The sequence below is a fragment of the Coccinella septempunctata genome, chromosome 2, assembly GCF_907165205.1.
Source record: "Coccinella septempunctata chromosome 2, icCocSept1.1, whole genome shotgun sequence".
NCBI lineage: Eukaryota > Metazoa > Arthropoda > Insecta > Coleoptera > Coccinellidae > Coccinella > Coccinella septempunctata.
Genome location: NC_058190.1, coordinates 27874996 through 27894805, shown reverse-complemented (window position 1 = coordinate 27894805; position 19810 = coordinate 27874996). Strand labels below are relative to the sequence as shown.

At 37.9% G+C, this 19810-nt stretch overlaps 2 protein-coding genes across 3 annotated transcripts in view; one reads left to right on the top strand and one right to left on the bottom strand.

The window, feature by feature from the left end:
- Positions 1-19810, bottom strand: part of LOC123307125 (adenylate cyclase type 10-like) — a 106013-nt gene that overhangs the window by 76975 nt on the left and 9228 nt on the right. The window contains exons 5-7 of the mRNA XM_044889343.1: positions 10714-10928; positions 10610-10658; positions 9735-9842 (exon numbers count right to left, since the gene is read on the bottom strand). Of these exons, the coding sequence (XP_044745278.1) occupies positions 9735-9842; positions 10610-10658; positions 10714-10928 (372 nt within the window). The remainder of the gene's footprint in view (positions 1-9734; positions 9843-10609; positions 10659-10713; positions 10929-19810) is intronic.
- Positions 13798-19746, top strand: LOC123306657. Of its 2 annotated transcripts, XM_044888757.1 has the most exons (9): positions 13798-14331; positions 16676-16886; positions 16955-17104; positions 17391-17470; positions 18460-18553; positions 18764-18799; positions 18909-19114; positions 19242-19413; positions 19512-19746. In XM_044888757.1, the coding sequence occupies exons 2-9, from the start codon at positions 16685-16687 to the stop codon at positions 19628-19630; spliced, it is 1059 nt and encodes a 352-aa protein (XP_044744692.1). In that variant the 5' UTR covers positions 13798-14331; positions 16676-16684; the 3' UTR covers positions 19631-19746. The 2 variants fall into 2 exon arrangements, with proteins under 2 accessions (XP_044744692.1, XP_044744691.1); XM_044888756.1 differs by lacking the exon at positions 13798-14331 and having other exon boundaries at positions 14409-16886; positions 19512-19660.

Sequence of the window (19810 nt, the reverse complement as noted above, 5' to 3'; positions counted from 1 at the left end):
ATTGCGACGTTAATACAAGAAAATACTACAAACTTCGTTATTTCAGAACCCTTTTTATTATAACTTTTTTCTCTTCTGTATTCCCAGTTGAGTATTTTTGTCTAGTACTTCCACTTCCCTATTCCTATTCCTGATATATACTTTCGGTCATATTAATGGTTTTCCAAAAAAATTTCCAAAAACATAGATCCAATGAAATAGACACAGAAAAGACATTTCATAAGGTCCTTTCGTTTGCATAAAAAGTGTAGCACTTTTCTACACTCGATTTTAGTATTCGTTTGCTGATTGGATTTACACCAGTGCAAAGGAGGTGTAAATCAAATCGAGTATAGAAAAGTGCTACACTTTTTATGCAAACGAAAAGACCTATACTTTAGGGAGCTGAAATGTTCCAAAATTCTTCGTCATATCACTCGATACAGAAACAGCAAAAAGTAAATTTTTTTCAAATGGAACATCCAACTTTTGATTAGAGATAATCACAATACGCAACTAATGTTTTCCTACGAAAACTTGATGGTGAGGGATTCAGAATGCCTTGCTATATTTATCTAACTCTAAAACTTTTTATGAATGATATAAACACCTTCAGTCGAGTCTTCAAGGATTTTAGAATCTGACAAAATCAACGTGGCAGGAATTCTACGGTAGCAACAGAAGTCGTACGCTGAAAAGTGAAAACCCTCACATTCAAAGAAATTTTACTTCATTTCCCAAACCATGAGGTTTCCATTTAAGAACATGATACATCATTATTATTATTATTATTATTATGACTTTAGCCTTGCGGCTTTCACACTCCTCTCCAGAGGAAAATTCACTTATCCCAGATATCTCAGATATCAAAAGGATTAAGCTCTGTTGGAGCCCTTTCCAGGTTTTCGGGCTCGTGGTGGTGGTCGGGTCCGGGTCGCTCCTCGCCTCCCTGCTGTAGGTTGGATTCCTGCTCCACCCGCACTTCCTGTCGGAGCAGACGGTGTTCCTCTGCATTCCCCATGTACTTGCGTACAGTTCTCGCCGTTCCGAGCAGTACCGCTTTCTGCATGACTCTATAGATATTTGCGTCCAACTGAAGTTTCCTCAAGTTCTCTAGTAGTTTCTTCGGTATCAGGCCTGTAGATGAAATGACAATAGGGATGGTCTTGATATCTTTCAGCTTCCACTGTCTTCTGGTTTGTTCCTCGAGATCTCTGTATTTTGAAATTTTTTCAGTGTGCCTATCTAGAAGATTGGTATTATTTGGAATTGCCACGTCTATGAATAGTGCTCTGTCCTCATCCTTATTGAGCAATATGAGGTCTGGTCTATTGTGGGTTATTTTTCGGTCTGTGAGAACCGTGCGATCCCAGTAGAGCTTGTGATGTTCGTTTTCCAGCACAGCATCCGGATGGTAATTGTAATAAGGCACCTTTTTCGAAGCTAGAAGTTGGTGTTTTACTGCCAATTCTTGGTGAAGAATCTTGGCAACAGCATCATGTCTATTTTTGTACTCCGTGCCCGCGAACTTCTGACATCCGCCGGTGATGTGCTGGATAGTTTCATGTGTCGCACAGCCATAACGACAGCTATCGTCCGCCACTGAGGCATCCTTGGCGATGTACTTCATGTAATTTCTTGTTGGAATCACCTGATCCTGGATGGCGAGAATGAAGCCCTCTGTCTCAGGAAACAACCTTCCGGAAGTCAACCAGTAGTTCGACGCAGATATGTCGACGTAATCATGGTTGACCTCGTTCTGGTGCCTCCCATGCAAAGGTTTGCCAATCAGTTTCTGCATTTTACTTTCTGCAGAGTGTTCGACGGTTTCCAAGTGATCCTGTTGTAGCTTTAATGGTGTAGAACTATCAGCAACACAAACTACTCGATGGAGTTCTGACGAAGCTGCCTTGCTCAAGAAATATTTTCGAAGTCCTTCAATTTCCTGGGACATACGGTTGGACAAATCAACAATTCCTCTACCCCCAAGATGTCGTGGCAGCTCTGTCCGTTCTATTGAGCTTTTGGGGTGATGTTTATTGTGTTTAGTCAGCATCGTCCTTATTTTTCTCTGTAAAGCTGCTAAATCGGTGGTCGTCCAAGAGATAATACCAAATGAATAGCTCAGCGCCGAGCAAGCGTAGGTGTTAATCGCTTTTATCAGATTCTTGCTGTTAAGACCAGTTCTCATTATCCTCCTCAATCTTCGGGTGAACTCCTCCGTTAATTCTTTCTTCATCTGGGTCTGATTGATTTTTCTTGCCTGTTTTATGCCTAGATACTTGTATGTGTCTCCTTCCTTTAATGCCTCAATTTCTGCACCTTCCTTGAGTTTGAACGTACCATCTTCTATTTTCCCTCTCGTTATGTTAAGCAGTCGACATTTTTCTAGTCCAAACTTCATTTTGATGTCTTCCGAGAATCCTTCCACCATTTTCAGCATCAGTTGCATTTGTTTTTTGGTAGATGCGAAGAGTTTCAAGTCGTCCATGTAAAGGAGATGATTCAGTTTCATCATAGTTCTACTGCCGTTCTTGATGGAAAATCCGTAGTCCGTAGAATTCAATCTATGAGACAAGGGATTCAGGGCCATGCAGAACCACAGAGGGCTCAGCGAGTCTCCTTGGAAAATTCCGCGTCTTATTGGAATAGGTCCTGTTGTAATGGAGCAATCTGCTGCTTTCATTTGAAGACTAGTACGCCAGGTTGACATGGCGTTTTTCAGGAACTTAACAATATTGGGATCCACCTTGTAAATCTTCAAGATCGTCAAGAGCCATTCGTGAGGTATAGAATCGAATGCTTTTTTGTAGTCTATGTACGCAGCGTAAAGATTCCTTCGCTTGGAGAACGCTTGATTGCAGATAACTGAATCTATTATTAGTTGTTCTTTGCACCCTCGGCTGTCTTTGGTGCATCCTTTCTGTTGCATGGCGATGATGTTATTCCTTTCGCAATGGTTGTGAATTCGGTTTGAAATGCACGATGTGATTAATTTGTACATCGTTGGAAGACATGTGATTGGTCGGTACTTGGATGGGTCTTCTGTATTCCTTTGGTCTTTAGGTAACAAGTATGTTGTGCCATGTGTGAGGAATACTGGCATTCTTTCAGGATTTTCAATGACATCATTTATTGCGGAGGTCAATTTGTCATGCATGATCCAAAGTTTCTTGATCCAGAAGTTCTGTAATCCATCAGGCCCAGGTGCTTTCCAGTTGTGCAGTCCTCTGATAGCTGATTTTACTTCTTCAATTGTGATCATGTCATGCTTCATCGGCTCATATTTTATAGCTTCAGATTTTTCATCTTCAATCCATCCGGTATCACCATTGAAGTGAGGTTTCGTTGATAATTGTTCGGTCCAGAATTGTTCAATGGCTTCCTTTGGTGGTAACTTTCCATTTTCTCCATCCGACGATGTGAGTGACCGGTAGAAAGATTCTTCCGACTTTTCGAATGAATTATTGTCTCTTTTCCGGCTATAATTGCTTTTATATCTCCTCAGGCGTTCTGCATACAGACTTAATTTTTGCTTCAGAGTGTCGAGGCAATGGTGAGCTGTAGCATTCTCTGTCTCTCGTTCTGTATGTGTCCTGTTTCTATCCATGATCTCTTTGACAGCTTTCACAACCTTTCTTCCTCGATTCCCGTTCAAGTACTCCGTCAGTCGTCCAATGTCTCTTCTTAGCCTTTCTGTTTTGTGTTGAAGACGTTTCTGCCATGCTGGCGCGTATAATTTGTGTAATTTTGGACCATTGTTGTTCGTTCCGCGAATTTTTGCCCCTATGGTTTTGGCTGTCGTCAGCGCTGCACAGTAAAAAACTAGATGCAGATATTCCAATGAACTTCCGTTCTGTAGGTATACAGGTAAAACGTCCTTATTCAAGATGTCGATTATAAGTGACAGCTTCTTGGATGTATTGAGTCGGGGAGGTGTTATTCGATGAAGAGGGTCTGTCCCTTCCAGTTCGGCGAAGTATCTCCTCATGTCAGAGTGAACTTGTCGGTGGAGCTCTTCCCTATCGTCCTGGAGTTCAGGCTCACTTGGGTTGCAAGATGGACTTTCAGTATCAATGTCTTCTAGGTGTTGTTGCCCAGGCATGTGAATTTCATCAGAGGTGTTGGTGTTATTCTCTATTGCTAGCGGACGCTGAAGTTCCCGTTTAATTGCGTCGATTCGGGCCGTTGGTATTAGTTGATTTCTCAGAATTACGCGGTACTGGTCTGCCACTCGTTGTTCAGTGACATTGAGATTTGGGTAGGCGTTGCAGAATTCCTCATGGAGCCTTTTCCTATAGTTGTTCGTGTTCTGCCCTAGTCCCGTGATGGAGTTATATATGCGCACAATAGTTTCATTCATGGACGTTGTCCACTTCATGCGCTTTCTAACTAACCCCGCTTGGGTGAGCACTGGCTGAATATCCTGCGCAGCACCTTCAGCGGTTCGAGTCGGCAATTGAATTGGACTCGTTGGTTGCTGTTGTTGCTTTGGAGCTGTAGCTTCTTTTGCAGCAGGAGCCCGCTTCCTCAACATCCTGCCACCGACGTCCCGCATGCTGTCATGTCCAGCGCCGGCTCCAGACATGCCCTGACGATCCCCAGGCAGCGACTTGTTTCCGAGGCTTCTCGTAATCACCATTTCCATGGGTTTGTGCTCCCCTTTCTCGGTTTGGGTGAGGGGTAGAGAAATGGGAGCAGAAAGAGCACCCCTATAAAGGATGTGAAAGAGAGAGGAAAAAGGAATGGGACTGCGGACAGCAGGCGTGGCTGGCTGCACCGTCTACGTCGTTACGATGGCTACCCGGCAGGCCATCTACCAGATAGCTGCCAGGCAGGCCAGACATTTTATTATTATTATTATTATTATTATTATTATTATTATTATTATTATTATTATTATTATTATTATTATTATTATTATTATTATTATTATTATTATTATAAAAGATACAAAGTTGAGTATAAAATACTATAGAACTCTTGAAAAAGAAACATAATAAAAATAGGCAATATTCATCCAATGACAAGGAAAAAAAAAGAAAAAACAGAAAAATCCCCAATATGTGCTGAAATATCGTAAATAACACTTGTCCTCCAGAAGTCGAACCGATTCTTGAAAACATTAACCGTCGGAGCTCCAACAACATGGGGTGTAAGTTAATTCCAACAAGCGAACACTCGATTGCTCAGGAAATGCTGACGGGCTCTCGTATGGAATCTTTCCCGCGCTAGCTTCATGTCATGTCCTCTGAGATGGTTGGTGTTCAGCACAAAGAGATGCGACAGATCACAGCCGAAAAATCCTTTTAATGCCCTGAACGCCACAATCATGTCCCCACGGTCTTTGCACTCCATATGGCAACCGTGTAACACGCCGCTGCAAAGATTCGAGCATCTGAGCATCTCGCCGAAGCCATGGATGCCATACCGGGCCAGCAAACTCTAAAATTGGGCGGATGTAAATCTTATAAAGTGCGGCGACGGTATCTGGATGGCAGCCCTTGAAACACTGCTGAATCATGTAAAGTCGTTGTTTTGCTTTATTACAAATATGTAAAATGTGTGGACTCCAGGAAAGGTCACTGTTCACAACGACTCCCAAATCGACTTGGCTCAAACATCCATCTAAGGCACAACCATCAATAAAGTAGGGTCGTCTCGGATTATTGTTGCCCTGATATAAAACACGACACTTGGATATATTCAGAGGGAGCAACCAGTCGGAACACCACCCCACCAGCAAATCCAGATCACTCTGAAGGGTCCGATGACAGTCCGACCTGTTGTACAATTTTATGTCATCTGCGTAAGAAGCGGAGGGGGAGCGCAATAACTGTGGTAGATCGGACACATATAAAATGAACAAGAGGGGACCAAGAACCGATCCCTGCGGTACACCGCTCAGCACTGGCCTCAAAGGGGATGTCATGTTACCAACCCTAACCGAAAAGGTACGATCCGACAAAAATGAACTGATGAATCTGAGTAGAGTTCCTCGAATACCAAAGTGTTCCAATTTATGAAGTAGTCTCCTCTTTGGCACTCGGTCAAATGCTCTTGCAAAATCAAGATACAGAACATCCAACGGAATCCCGTCATCCAACGACTTAGTCCAGTCATTCAGGCATGTCAGAAGATTGGCGATAATTGATCTTCCTGGAACGAATCCATGCTGCTGCGGTGGAATAATGGATCCCTGCAATGCGAACTGAAGAACCTGTCCTGACACTATTCTCTCGAGAACCTTCACCACGACAGAGGTGAGACTTATGGGTCTATAGTTTTCAGCCTTAAATTTATCACCCTTCTTGAATATAGGTGTTATCGTCGATTGACGCCATGCTGAAGGTACAGAACCTGAAGACAGCACACGATTCATAATCGAGCTCAGTGGTCCACTAAGGGAAGATGCACACGCTTTGAGCAGAGCTGGCGAAAATCCATCAGGACCTGGTGCAGATGAAACGTCCAATCCAAGAAGAAGTTCCTCCACCATGGAGTCGCTAACTATGATACTCTCCAAGGATTCGGTGTTTCTGGGAACTTTGATAACAGGCAATGGACCATCTGGTTCTACCGTGAAGGAGGAGGAAAAAGAGCTGGCGAAAATCCCAGCCGACTCAGACTCATTACTTGCCATGGTACCGTGTTCATCAGCGACTACAGGGATCGAGACTTTGCTGTTTAACTTAGATCGCATATATTTGAAAAACTTCGCTCTATTTTCCGGCTTGATCAGATTCTGTTCATAGGTCTTTCTGGCTTGTTGAAGTGCGGCTGAGAGGTACTCGGAGAATTTTCTATGGCGCAAAAAGTCCTGTGTCGAACGACTCCTACGGAATCTCTGCCAGAGACTCTTCTTTGTGCGGATGTCATTATACAAACTACTAGTGATCCATGGCTTAGTAGGACTCTGTTTAACTATTCTTACTCGGGTGTTAGCTTGAAGAATTTGCGTCAGAGTCTCAGAAAATCGATTCCAGGCTACCTCAACATCAGGTACATCGAGCAACGAGTTCCAGTTGATAGCAGAAAGCGAAGCATTCATCCCCTCGTAATCGACCGATTTTATCACCTTGCTCACAGTTCTTGGGCGCTTGGACGATAGTACCTGAATGCTTGTGTTCAACACAACATGATCTGACCTTCCCAGCGGGGGAAGATACTCAATATCAGAGATAAGATTCACGTCATTGGTGAGGAGGAGATCCGGTGTCGTTGGCTGCTGATTTATTCTGAACCGAGTGGGCTGATCCACGACCTGAGTCAGACTGGACCTCTGTAACATCTCAGCAAAAGGAAAGGAAGGGGAACCATTTGATGGGAGCTGACTCATAGGCCAGACACGAATATCTCCAAAGTTAAAATCGCCAACTATCAGCAAGTTCTTTCTTGAATTTCATAGATGTTCTAAATGATTAAATAGATCTTGGTCGTGAGCACAACTTCTAGGACGATATATACAGCCCAAAGACAGCATCCGACCTCACATCGAAAAACAGGTTATCGATACCAGGGGTAGGTATTGAGTAATGAGAAATACAGTACGAATTAACTACATCATCACGAACATAAACACAAACACCAGCATGGCCAGGAGTTGTTACACTGTCGCAGCGATACATTGTATAACCCGTTAACGCAAACTGCTGGTCAGATATTCTGGGTTGAAGCCAGGTCTCAGCAAGAAAAACAAAGACAGGTTCACGATCACAAACAAGGAGAGATAAATCATCGAATTTGGAATTCAGTGAGGCAAGATTCGTATAAATAAGTGGCCAGATTATCATGTTAGATTTCAGTTTTTTGCGGTCGGTATCTCAACTATTCTAGGAATTCCTTTTTTGTATTTTATAGTTAGGTCGGCTTCACCAGAGGCTCGTCTTGCTTCAAGTTCCCTACGAAGATCCTGCAGCTGCTTAACCTGAAGCGGCGTCTTATCATCATCTATAGAAAACTTTCTATAGTTATCAAAGCTGGTAAGAATCCGTTTATGACGCAGAATATAAGTAGGTACAGCCGAGTTCGAAAACTCTACCTTGATCGGTCTGTGAGCACCCTGTCGCAACCTTCCAAGTCTTCTGGTCGCTATGACATCTCCAGCTGAACAGTCCCTTATTTTTGAAATAATATCAAGAACTGTAGCCTTATCAGCCGCAAGGTCCGTAGACTCAGGAACATTTCGAACAATGAGATTATTAGCTCGCCTTACACGTTCCAATAACTCAGTTGAGTTGACTAACGATGAGGACTCGGAGCAACCGGCTTCAGTTACCCCTGTCGAGGCGGAGGGTTTCAAGGCATCCTTTAAGGTCAACACCTCGCTTTTCAATAATGTGCTGGTTTCCTCCAACGCAACAACATCCACCGATCCCAACCGACCCCTCAGGCTACAAACGTCTTCCTTCAATATTGAATGGGAAGCCTTGAGGACGCTCAGTTCACCACTGCATTCCTGCAGAGATGATTCATGCTGCTTCAGAATTCTGTCATGGGCCTCAACACTTCTCAAACAGCTGCTCAGCTTATCTGAAAGCTCTCTCTGTGCCAGTTTAATTTCGGCAATATCCCCAGCGATCCCGTCGAGGACAGACAACCTGGATAAAACAATGTCCAACTGACTCGAGGAACCACTATTTTGAGACGCCGCTCCACCCGAATTACTTCGAAGAGGACGAGGATTATTAGTTTGCTGGCTGGACATAATATCGGCTTATCAGAAGTATAGAATTTTCCGAGTATGTATAAGAAAAAAAAAACGCGAAGAAGGATGGATAACAAGGGACACACACTTCACTCAGCCGAGGCCGATCGGTGAGACTTATACAAACTAACAAGGGGGGCCTAGGATGAGAACAGGATGAAAAACAGAGGATCAAAAACAAAGGCAAAGAGAAGTCCAAACGCAGCAGCAATAAACCACCCCGGGTATGGTTCCCTTTAGAATCCAGTGAAACTATCAAGAAACATATGCAGATCGTCGGATGTAAATCATCTAAAAAGCGAGGTAACAACGATGCGAAATCAACGATGGAATTCAAATGAGAAGCAATATTAACAAATCACATAAGTGCTATGAAGAAATGAACACAAATTCTGTTGGATCAAAAATATGAAAAATTGTGAATTGCAAAGGCAAAATATGGAATTGTCTTACGGTTTATCACAGTGAATAAATCGATAAATCACGGAGCACAAACAAAACGTGTCAACATGTTCGAGATATGAATTTGTTAGCATATTTTGATTTTCTCTGAAAAAATCAGATAAAACGAAGGATATTCCATCTGGATAAATCAACTTTTTGCAATTTTTGTATCGTGTGACAAGACGAAGAATTTTGGAACAGCATGTATATCACAAAACAATTTTTTTCCGCACGAAAGTCATCCTCAGGCACTCAGTGACCTAATCTCAGACTCAGAATTTCAGCTTCCCAAAATATGAACTGTCTTTTCTATGTCTGTTTCATTGGCTCCATGTTTTTGGCATTTTTTGTAGATAACCGTTAATATCTACGAAAGTACCAGGAATAGGGATAGGGAAGTATACTAGACAAAAATACTGAGGATATGGATAGAGTAAACATTTAATAGGCCACCCACCGTGAAAAACCCTGTATATCTTTTGAAGACTTTTGTATGAAGGATTATTACATTTTTGTATTCTATTCGAAAGGAGAATATCATGTAAATGAAACAACGCTTCTCGCACTTATGAAAAATATCTTCATTAATTCACTAAGTACTTACGGCAAAAATCGTTATTAGCACTCTCTTGTCTGCTCATACTTGTATTCACAGTATTAAGGGTTATGAAACTTGGATTAACCATCTCCAAATAGTGCGTAGAATTATCATCTAAAAATGGAACTAATGATTTTGATACACTGTCAGAGAAAAATACTCAGAGTGATATATAATAAATAGTGCACAACACAACTAGAACTGAATGGCCCTCATTCACTAATATGGTGGGTGAATGAATAACCAAAAGTTATAAAAAATATTGATAATAACAATAATATTATTAAATAATTGGAAATATGCCAGCATTCCTTGGGTGTGATTATTTCGAAGATGTTAATACACAAAATAAAAGGAAGTTTTTCCGGATACTTTCTAAAAGAACTACAATTTCTGGACTTGAAAGGGGTGCAACCTGGTGAAGGAGCCGGGTTCTGCAAAGTACTGACGCCACTGAAGATTTCTATGAGGAAACGAAATGGTGAAGGATCAGGTGTCGATGCGTAGCATATGTGTGTGGCAGATCATGTCGCTGAGCAATGTCATTGCTGAATAAATGAAGCGAATAACAGTGTCACATGATTTAAAAAAAATAAAATGAAATGAAACATTGTGCATCAGAAAATATATTCCTAAGTGGGAGCGTCCACCAAAGTAGCGTAGCACTGACATGTCACATACATGACAAAGGCGATTCATGATTTTCAGATATGAACTGAGAACCACATATTTCACGCAACTGACACTTCACTCAGATGTGTGATATCTGAAAATTATGCATATCGCCTTTGCCATGTATGTGCCATGTCGGTGCTACGCTACTTTAGTGGACGCTCCCCCTAATATAGGTAAGGAAAAAGTGATTCTTATACAGTACTCACGATACTCATTTCTTCGAACTTGTTTCCAAAGCTTGGTCAAACCAATAACCTAAAATCAAGAAAATACAAATTATTTAAATAATTTGAAAAAATAACGTACAAACCTGATGATATTGACCATCGTCCAGCGGTTCTAAAATATACTCGAAAGAATGAATGAATTGCATAGCACTTGGCGATAAAATGATATTGTTCACTGATGAAGCCTTCCTGGTCTTCCTCACTTCTTCGTAAACAGTTCCGAATAAGATGAATTTTGTGAATTCTTTACTTCCTATGAAGCTAAAGTATATGGGGCCAGCCGTGATTGCAAAATCAACTGTAAAATTATATTTTTGTATACAAGTGTTAATTGTTTCGAAAATCTTTATAAATAATAATGGACCCCTATTTCTTGTTGTCATCTCATCAAGTAAAAACTGCTGAACCGATTTTCCTCATTTTATTTAAACCTTCCTCAAATTTCATAGAAGTTTCTTCAGAAAGAAAACTAAACGAAATTTGAATTTCGCACGCATTTCTTATTTGGGTAGTCTACCTTGTGATTGATACTTCCTGACACATTAATTGACTTGGTATCAATTATTGATGGATAATGGTTAAAACCGTATCCCTCTATCTTCTTTTGTTTTCAAGTTATAAGTGTAAACTCATTTTTCGTCTCTTTGAATTTGTGCCTCTATTTCGTAAAGATTCAGTGATATTAAAAAACAAATGTTACATTCTAAGGACACTTTTTTATCTAGAATGCAGTGGGGTAGTCAGAGATTTTTTTCAGTCCGCCACTTTAGTGATATCAAATACTAAGAAATTATAAGTGTGATCGCACCGATAGTTTTGTTTTTGAGTCTTTTTGTAGATTTATTCTCGGTAACGTGATACAGCAATGAATGAATGAATCATATACTTAGTAACTTTAATAATATATAAACCCTATGTTTTCTACATATTCCAGTCCCACATTTTTTTCTGATTCAGAACATTTATTACAGGATGTTTTCTAATTGAGTGTCAATATTTTTGTAGGTGATTTTTGGGCCCATTTCAAGAGAAAAACTTCATATGAACATATGTCCTAAACGTCTCACCTTTTGAGATACAGGGTCGTAAATTTTTCAAAAATAAATCATTCATTATCAATATCTACAATACCACTTCAAATATTTCAATGAAATTTGTCATACATGTATACTATGAATCAAGAGGTATTTTTAATGTATCACTTTTTTCTTAACTTCCACCAGTGGCTTTCGTAAGTAATTTGACCTACCCATTTTGGCAGACATTGATGGTACGCCACAGATTGTTAATGAAATAAAAATTATTTTTAAAATTCCCAATCATTTCTTACCAAAGTTGATCACTTGAGTTTTTTCAATCCGATTCACGGTTTCCGCTTAAAAAAATAAAATACATATGACAATATAACCATGCAGAGACATACGTAGATTTTATTTTTTAAGATGAATCCCGTGTGTCGGACTAAAAAAATTCAAGAGATCGAATTTGCTCATAGTTGAATACACTGTCTAAATAATACCACCTTGTATCTCAAAAGGTAAGACGTTTAGCACATATGTACATATGAAGTTTTTTTTTTAAAATGGGCCCAATAATCACCCCCATAAATATTGACATTCAATTAGGAAACACCCTGTATATATGGAATAACCACTGGTATATCTATGGGAGATGATTTCCCAACATAAGGGTTTTGTAGCGTTCCTCGAAGAACAGAAGAATCATCACTTGGAAGCATTGAACTCTAAAAGAACTGGAATGGCCCCTTAGGTACCGAAATACGACGAAAAGTGTGCCCAACTGAAACGGAAGATGTAGAGCAACCCATCTCTTTCTAATGGTTCGGCAACCAATCGAATAACCGCATCAGACGTCGTACGCAGCAGTCGTATCACTTCAACGCCCCGGGTTGTTTATGTTTACATCGTTATAAACCAATTGACAGAGCGCAGAGAGAAATAGATTGCTCTACATCTTCCCTTTCAGTCTTCCTCAGTTTGCCTGCATCGAGATGCCATTCCAGTTCTTTTAGAGTTCAATGCTTGGAAGACTGGACCTGGTCGATAGACACTCCCAGTCAAAAGCAAGATTTGGCTATTATTATTTTGAGTACTGAAGGCCTTTCTAACGATGAGGGTGATCCTCCACCAAGATCCGCAAAAGATTTTTGACACAGAGATGATATTCCTCCAAGAGCAATTGAAGGACAAGTGATGTACCTATGATTATTTTTTTTCTTCATTCATCATTAAGTGTTTGAATAACTATTGATGAAAGCTTTATTATTCACTTTTTTTCTCGTTTTCTGTTCTGTTTCTGTGTTTCAAATATTATTTCGAAATGGAAAGAGGATGAAGAAATGTTGATTCCAATTGGTACAGGGTGGACAAAAATACAATAGTTTTGTGTGTGCTCATGAAGTAACGAGTAACATTCTTTATTAGTTAAATTAACAATATTATCAAAAATACTTATTTTCTAGCGGCAATTGGTTTAAATGTAAACCTGTAATTTGGGTTACTGTAAAAAAAAATCAATAATATTACTATTATTATCATAATGTATTTTTGTCCATCCTGTACCACATGTGATACATTTTTGGAATCAGCTCAGCTAGAGTGATCCGAAAATTGAGACAAAATTACCGTGGCGTCATTATTTTAAAATACGGTAAATTAAAATCAAAAATCGACGTGTTTCAGGATTATTTCTTAAAACGGTCTGTTCCGCTAAAAATGACTTTTTTCCATACATTACGGACACAGTGTGTATATGGTGTCTCTAATTGTTCAAAAAAAAAACTCAAATTTTCTAAATAATTATTTTATCTTTGTCGTTTCTTCTCTCAATCGACCGGCAATCAAGAGCCCAGTTGACCAGTAACATATCTGTTATGTTTTCTACGGAGATCTAATAAGGAACTTTGTTATGTAGTATTTTTTCGTAACCATTACGTAACCGATCCGCGATTTAGGATGTGCCCGCGCTGTATTCAGAATATGTGAAATTTCTGTAAACGCCATATGCCGGCTATGTGGTATTCACGTAACATATCTAGAAACTTGTTCTATATTTGTGATGTACCAATTTTAGATCAAGAAGGGAGTATGACTATGAAGCTGTGCTCTATCCCAGATACATAAATGTTTCATGTTGGTGATATAGCTACTCTATCGAGGGTATATAGGTGAAAGGACAAACTTTCAATATTATTATTCTTTTTGCAACAAAATGAAGAAGTTAGTACAGCATTTCAGCTGACATCTTGGTGGTTTTATAAAATACCTGCTTATATTTCCTAATACACTGTTCGAACAATTTGGGTAAGTCCCCTACGAATACGTAACATTTTCATTTGAAATTGAGAAAATTAATTCGATGTGTGTGGTAGACACACTTATTTATTGAAAAAAAGATTGTGACTTCTAACTAAATATTATGAAGAACGTGTTGAAAAATTATTTTATTATTACATATCTCTATGTTCAAGTGTTTCCCCGCCAATTCCTGAAACGCTGAAACGACGGTTTTTATCGATCGCTTTTATTCGCGCCAATTCCTGAAAGAACCAAAGAACGGCGAACGGCAACGGGCATAATCATATAACCGCTTATTCCACACACGAGACGAGTACTCGCGCTAGTGCTATAAGGTTGTTATCAATAATTTCTACTCAAAGATTTTTGGATATCTGAAATCAAGTAAGTATACCACTAATTTTGTTCTGTTTTTTTACTAACTTCAGATTATTTTTTGCTAGTTTGTTCAAATTGAAATTGAAACTATGCCAAAATATCGCAAAAGTTTCTCGACTATATCTAAAAGGCATCAACGAAGAATAACTTCCCGATTTCTTCGAAGTTTTGAAAATGATCCCCCGTTATCAGCACCCAATTGTCCTCCTCCAACAACTTCAAATATAAATTTCAGCGCTAGTTCGTTTATTGTTGATACTGGGAATGATTCAGTTCCTATTTCCTCTGAATTTTCTGGAAATCCTGATACAAGTGTATCATGGAAATCTTCTCATTTTCAAAATGATCACACCCTCACTCCTGGTTGTTCTCATTGGACATCAAGCACTGATAATATTTTACCCAGTATTCAATCAAATGAAAGTTTTCAACAAGAAAGAGTAAATATTCAGAAACCCCCTTTCAAAGATGCATTGCAGAATTGGGCTCTCAATTCCTCCATAAGTAGGATCCACTTGAATAAACTTCTTCGATTGTTGATTTCCTATGGTCATGATGATCTACCGACTGATGCTCGATCTTTACTACATACTCCTAGGGATAAAGATATAATATCTATCAGTCCAGGTTCTTATTTCCACTTTGGTTTAGAAACGTCCTTGCTCAATTCCATGAGCAAATCATTCAATACGAATGATTCTATTCCTAAAATTATAGAACTTAAAGTAAATGTTGATGGACTTCCTATTTCTAAGAGTTCCGGAAGCCAATTCTGGCCCATACTTGGACAAATATGTTGCATAACTAAATATGTGGAACCTTTCCCTATTGGCATTTACCATGGAATGACAAAACCTAAAGATCACAATGAGTTTCTCCGTCTATTTGTTCATGATTTCAAAGAAATTTCAAAAAAAGGTATCATTTTTAGGAATATTCACTATCAGGTCAAAATAAAGTCCATAATCTGTGATGCACCTGCACGTGCCTTCATCACAGGTGTTAAAAATCACACAGGATATTTTGGGTGTCATAAATGTTCACAAGAAGGTGAATATATTGATCATCGTATGACCTTTCCTGAAATGAATGCCCCTCTTCGAACTGATCATAGTTTTCTTAACCGACTTCAAGAAGAACATCATAGATGTGATACAATTTTAGAATCCCTTGAGATTGGTATGGTATCACAGTTCCCCCATGATTACCTTCATTTGATCTGCCTTGGTGTTGCGAAAAAACTTCTCCAACTCTGGACTAAAGGTAACAAATCATGCAGAATGAACCCAGTTCAACAAAGTAATGTTTCTGAAATGTTAGTTTCTTTTTCCCCCTTTATTTCCAGTGAGTTTTCTAGGAAACCTCGAAGTCTTAGTGAACTTGATAGATGGAAAGGAACAGAATTTAGAACTTTTTTATTGTATACAGGACCTATAGTTATGAGAAATAATTTGTCTCACGCAAAATACATTCATTTTTTAAGTCTGCATGTGGCAATCCGTATTTTGACTAGTAGAAACCTTCATTTGAGCTTTTTAAATTATGCACAATCTCTTCTTGAATATTTTGTTTCAAACTTCAGTATTTTGTATGGTGCAGAACATTTAACTTATAACGTTCATAATTTGATTCATATTTGTGATGATGTTAAAATCCATGGCCCTTTAGATGATTTCAGTGCTTTTTCGTTTGAAAATTATTTAGGAAAAATAAAATTCAAAACAAAAACAGCAAATCGACCTTTGAGTCAAATAGTTAATAGAGTTCTTGAAAGCCAAGCTAAAGAAAAACCAGAAGGTGAATTGTATCCTGCATTAAAATATTCAAATTCTGAACTTGTATCTGTGCAAGTGTCTGATGAGTTATTCCTAAGTTGCGAGCGGCCAAATAATATTTGTATGTTGAAAAACTCGAATATCATAATGATAAACTCAATGTACCTAAACCGTGTGAATGAAATCATGTTGAGAGGTCATGTATTAGATATCACTGTGCCATTGTTCGAGAAACCACAAGTCGATCATTCAGTGAACATCTTTAAAATAGATCATACGGCAATATCGGTTTTAAATGATGTTCCTATTTCATCTGTCAAGGCCAAATGTCTTATGCTGCCCTTAGACACCAAACAGAGTGCTATTATTCCTATCATTCATACTTTGAATGGGACTGCCTGATTTATTTTCTTTTTGTGTGCTATTCCTACAATTCATTTTTTCTATGTAAAAGCTGGATTTATTTTTTTTTGTGAAAGGTTTAAATTCTGGAGAAGGCCATATTAGGTTTCATTTGATTTTTGCTTAATTTTGAACCGTGTTCCGCAATTTTCTTCTGCGTGTTTTCTTTATAGATTCTAAGAATGGCCTACACAGTGGTGAAATTTATGGAGGAAAATGATGATGAGGAGGTCATTTCAGAAGTGCCATCCTCATGGGTGGAAAATGGATTATGTTGGTGGCCTTCCACCAAAAATGTTAGCAATTTGATATGCAAACGGGCAGTGCCGGATAAAAATAATGGGAAGTGGAAGCAATATCCAGCAACCATTTTATATATTACTGGTAAGTAGAAATAGAGGGGATGATATGAATCTTTTTGTGCGTATAGGCTCTACTGATTTTATTTGTAGATGATTACAAAAAAGCCAGGAGGAAGGCAGATGACAGCGAAACAGAGGCAGAAAAGGGAAGAGGCAAAAGGAGGAAGAGGAAGTCAAAGCTCCAAACAGTGTATGAACCAGAATCCACAAGTGGTTCTGAACTTGATGAAATCGAGAGGGGTATGGTTTTATAGAGAATAATTTATTTCATTAGTTCAATGTCTTCAAAATTTGTCACCATCTATTTCCACTGGAAAATAATGCTTCACCTTATTATTCACACATCTGAATTGAGATTTTTATTCTATTTTAACTCATGCAAATAGTTTACATTTTTATTAGAAATACTGATATCAAATAATCTAGCTGCAGGATTATTCAATTGATGTTTTCAATTATTTCAAATCAATATTCACAAATATGAAATACAAACTGCTTGACTAAAATACATTTTTATAAATTTTAGTACTTGCGGGATTACCAACATTCCCGAGTCCCGAAAAGGATGGGATAAGTAATGAGACAAACTCATACATGACTTCAAATGTGAGTGTATCTTGCATCGTATTTACGAATATATATATACTTTATGTACAGGGTGTTTCCTAATTAGACTTGAGTCTTGGAGGAGGTGTTAGTATCACAGTAGTAGCTGTCGTTACAGCAATAATTATTGATAACCAAAAATCAATAGTTTCCGACTTGTCCCATACATAAGTGTATATCTGAAGGGATTGATAAATTATGACTTATGACTTATTTGAGTTCTTGTGTTCATTTTTTGTCAATTTTTTCTATGTTGACCAAGATCGATTATAATTTTGGATTATTTTCATCAGAAAAGATATGATACGTATGAAAAAAAGCAAAACTATCCTGTATTAAACGTTGAAAAATAATTAGTAGGATTTGAAAGTTGATCCATTTTTATACTCATTTACTGTTTTTCATATTGGACATTCAAAAGGTTGTTTATAAAAAAATCTACTGAAACAAAACTAGTGACTGCATTCTAACGAAAACTTTTTTAGTGAATGAAGAAGTATTCGGCAAGTTTTTAAAATAATTTTTTCACACATGGATTGTGGAATTCAAAAGTTGCAGGCAAATTGATTTTTCTTTGCTTCATATACTAAATTTTGATTCATACTAATTCTTTTTCAACATCTAATACGGAAAAGTTTTGCTTCTAATACGTGAAAGTTTTGCTTTTTTCATATGAATCATATATATCTTTTTCTGATGAAAATAATCCAGAGGTATGATCAAACTTGGTCAGCGTAAAAAAAATTGACGAAAAATTAATTAAGGTGAGAAATTTTTTGAAAACACATGAACTCAAATATTTCGGAAACTGTTGATTTTTAATATCAATAAATATGGCTCTAACGGCAGCAAATGAGTGATACTAACATCTCTAAGGTTCTCACGACTAATTTGGAAACACTCTATATAAATTGTAAATATGTGATTTTTTACATTTACTGTTATTATATTTTTTTCACCAATTCGACAAAAAAATTTTTTTTTGGCAGCTTTATTCTGATGAAGGAACATCGGTGCTGGCCGTAGGTGGAGAACCTGATGAAGAAGTAAATCTCGATATGACCATAGTCAACGTCTCAACAGGTATGTATTACTGTAGTGACAACCATTCAAAGTTGAATTTATTTAATTGTGATTACTTCACATTTCAAGTATTTATGCATTATTTTCAGCTATAATGTAAGATTTGAAAAAAAACTGATGCATATTGCATAAAAAAATTTGTTTCTTATACACTCATTAATATTATAATCAGATATGAAATATTAACATATAAGATTTGTTTTTCTGCAGATCAACTTGTGAAAGACTTGCAGGTATATGTCAAAGGTGAGTGTATATAGTATAAGTTTGCTTCAATTGTGGTTATTTCTTTTCCACCCTGTTTAATTTTCATCCATATTATCGATCAAACTAATTGAAATTCATTTAATTCTAGGAGAGTTTGAGAAAACGAATAAAATGTTGGCGCAAGTCCTCCTGCACTTAGAAAGACTGAATATTGGGAGTTCTTCAGCTTCCTCTAATGCTCCAAGAGAGGATGAGGAGTTAAGAAGCATTTTGTCAGCGTTCCCAATCGAAGATTTCGAAACAACGTCGTCAATAGAAATGGCAATCCAGAACCCAGGATTGTACAGAAAACTGGTAAGTTTTAAGTGCCAGCTCTCTAAATGAAATTATATTCTTCAATGAAAACCTTTGAATTCTGGTGTTTTTTGTAAAATTGTTAAATACACTTTGTAATTAAGTTTACCAACATTTTCTGCTTTAGGTTATTTACTTGAAAACAATTGGGGGAGCCTGCTTGAAGGAAAAAATCAATAGGATTCTGAAAAGAATTTTTTCAGTTGATTTGATAGCCCAGTCCAGCTGGTTGGGGCAAAGCAGAGGGGAAAAAAAGAATTTTCGGCTGAGTAGCCTGAAACTGATAAATGCAGTGAAAGGTATAGTATTTTCCTGTTGTCAATTATCAAAATATTCATATAATAAATATACACATGTGAGTGTGGGATCTGTAATAGAAATATTCCTTACATTGTAGAGGCTGTGTGGGATGACCCAGCTTTTAATGAAAAAACTTTCGAAACAATAGCTAGTGAATGGACGAGACAGGGAAAGCAGAGAAAAATTCGCTCTGAAAAGAAGAATGTTCAAAATTAGGTCTTTGGGATTTTTCGATTTTTTCCTTTTTTTTAATTGTGTTGTAGGTGTTTTTTGTTAATTTTTTGTTTGTGATGCCTGTGATATGTTTTTATTCATTTCATTTTATTCATTTATTGCCCCAGAACTGAGTTTTTATGTAAGTTTTTTTTTGTTTTTGTGAGATTTATATTTATTCAT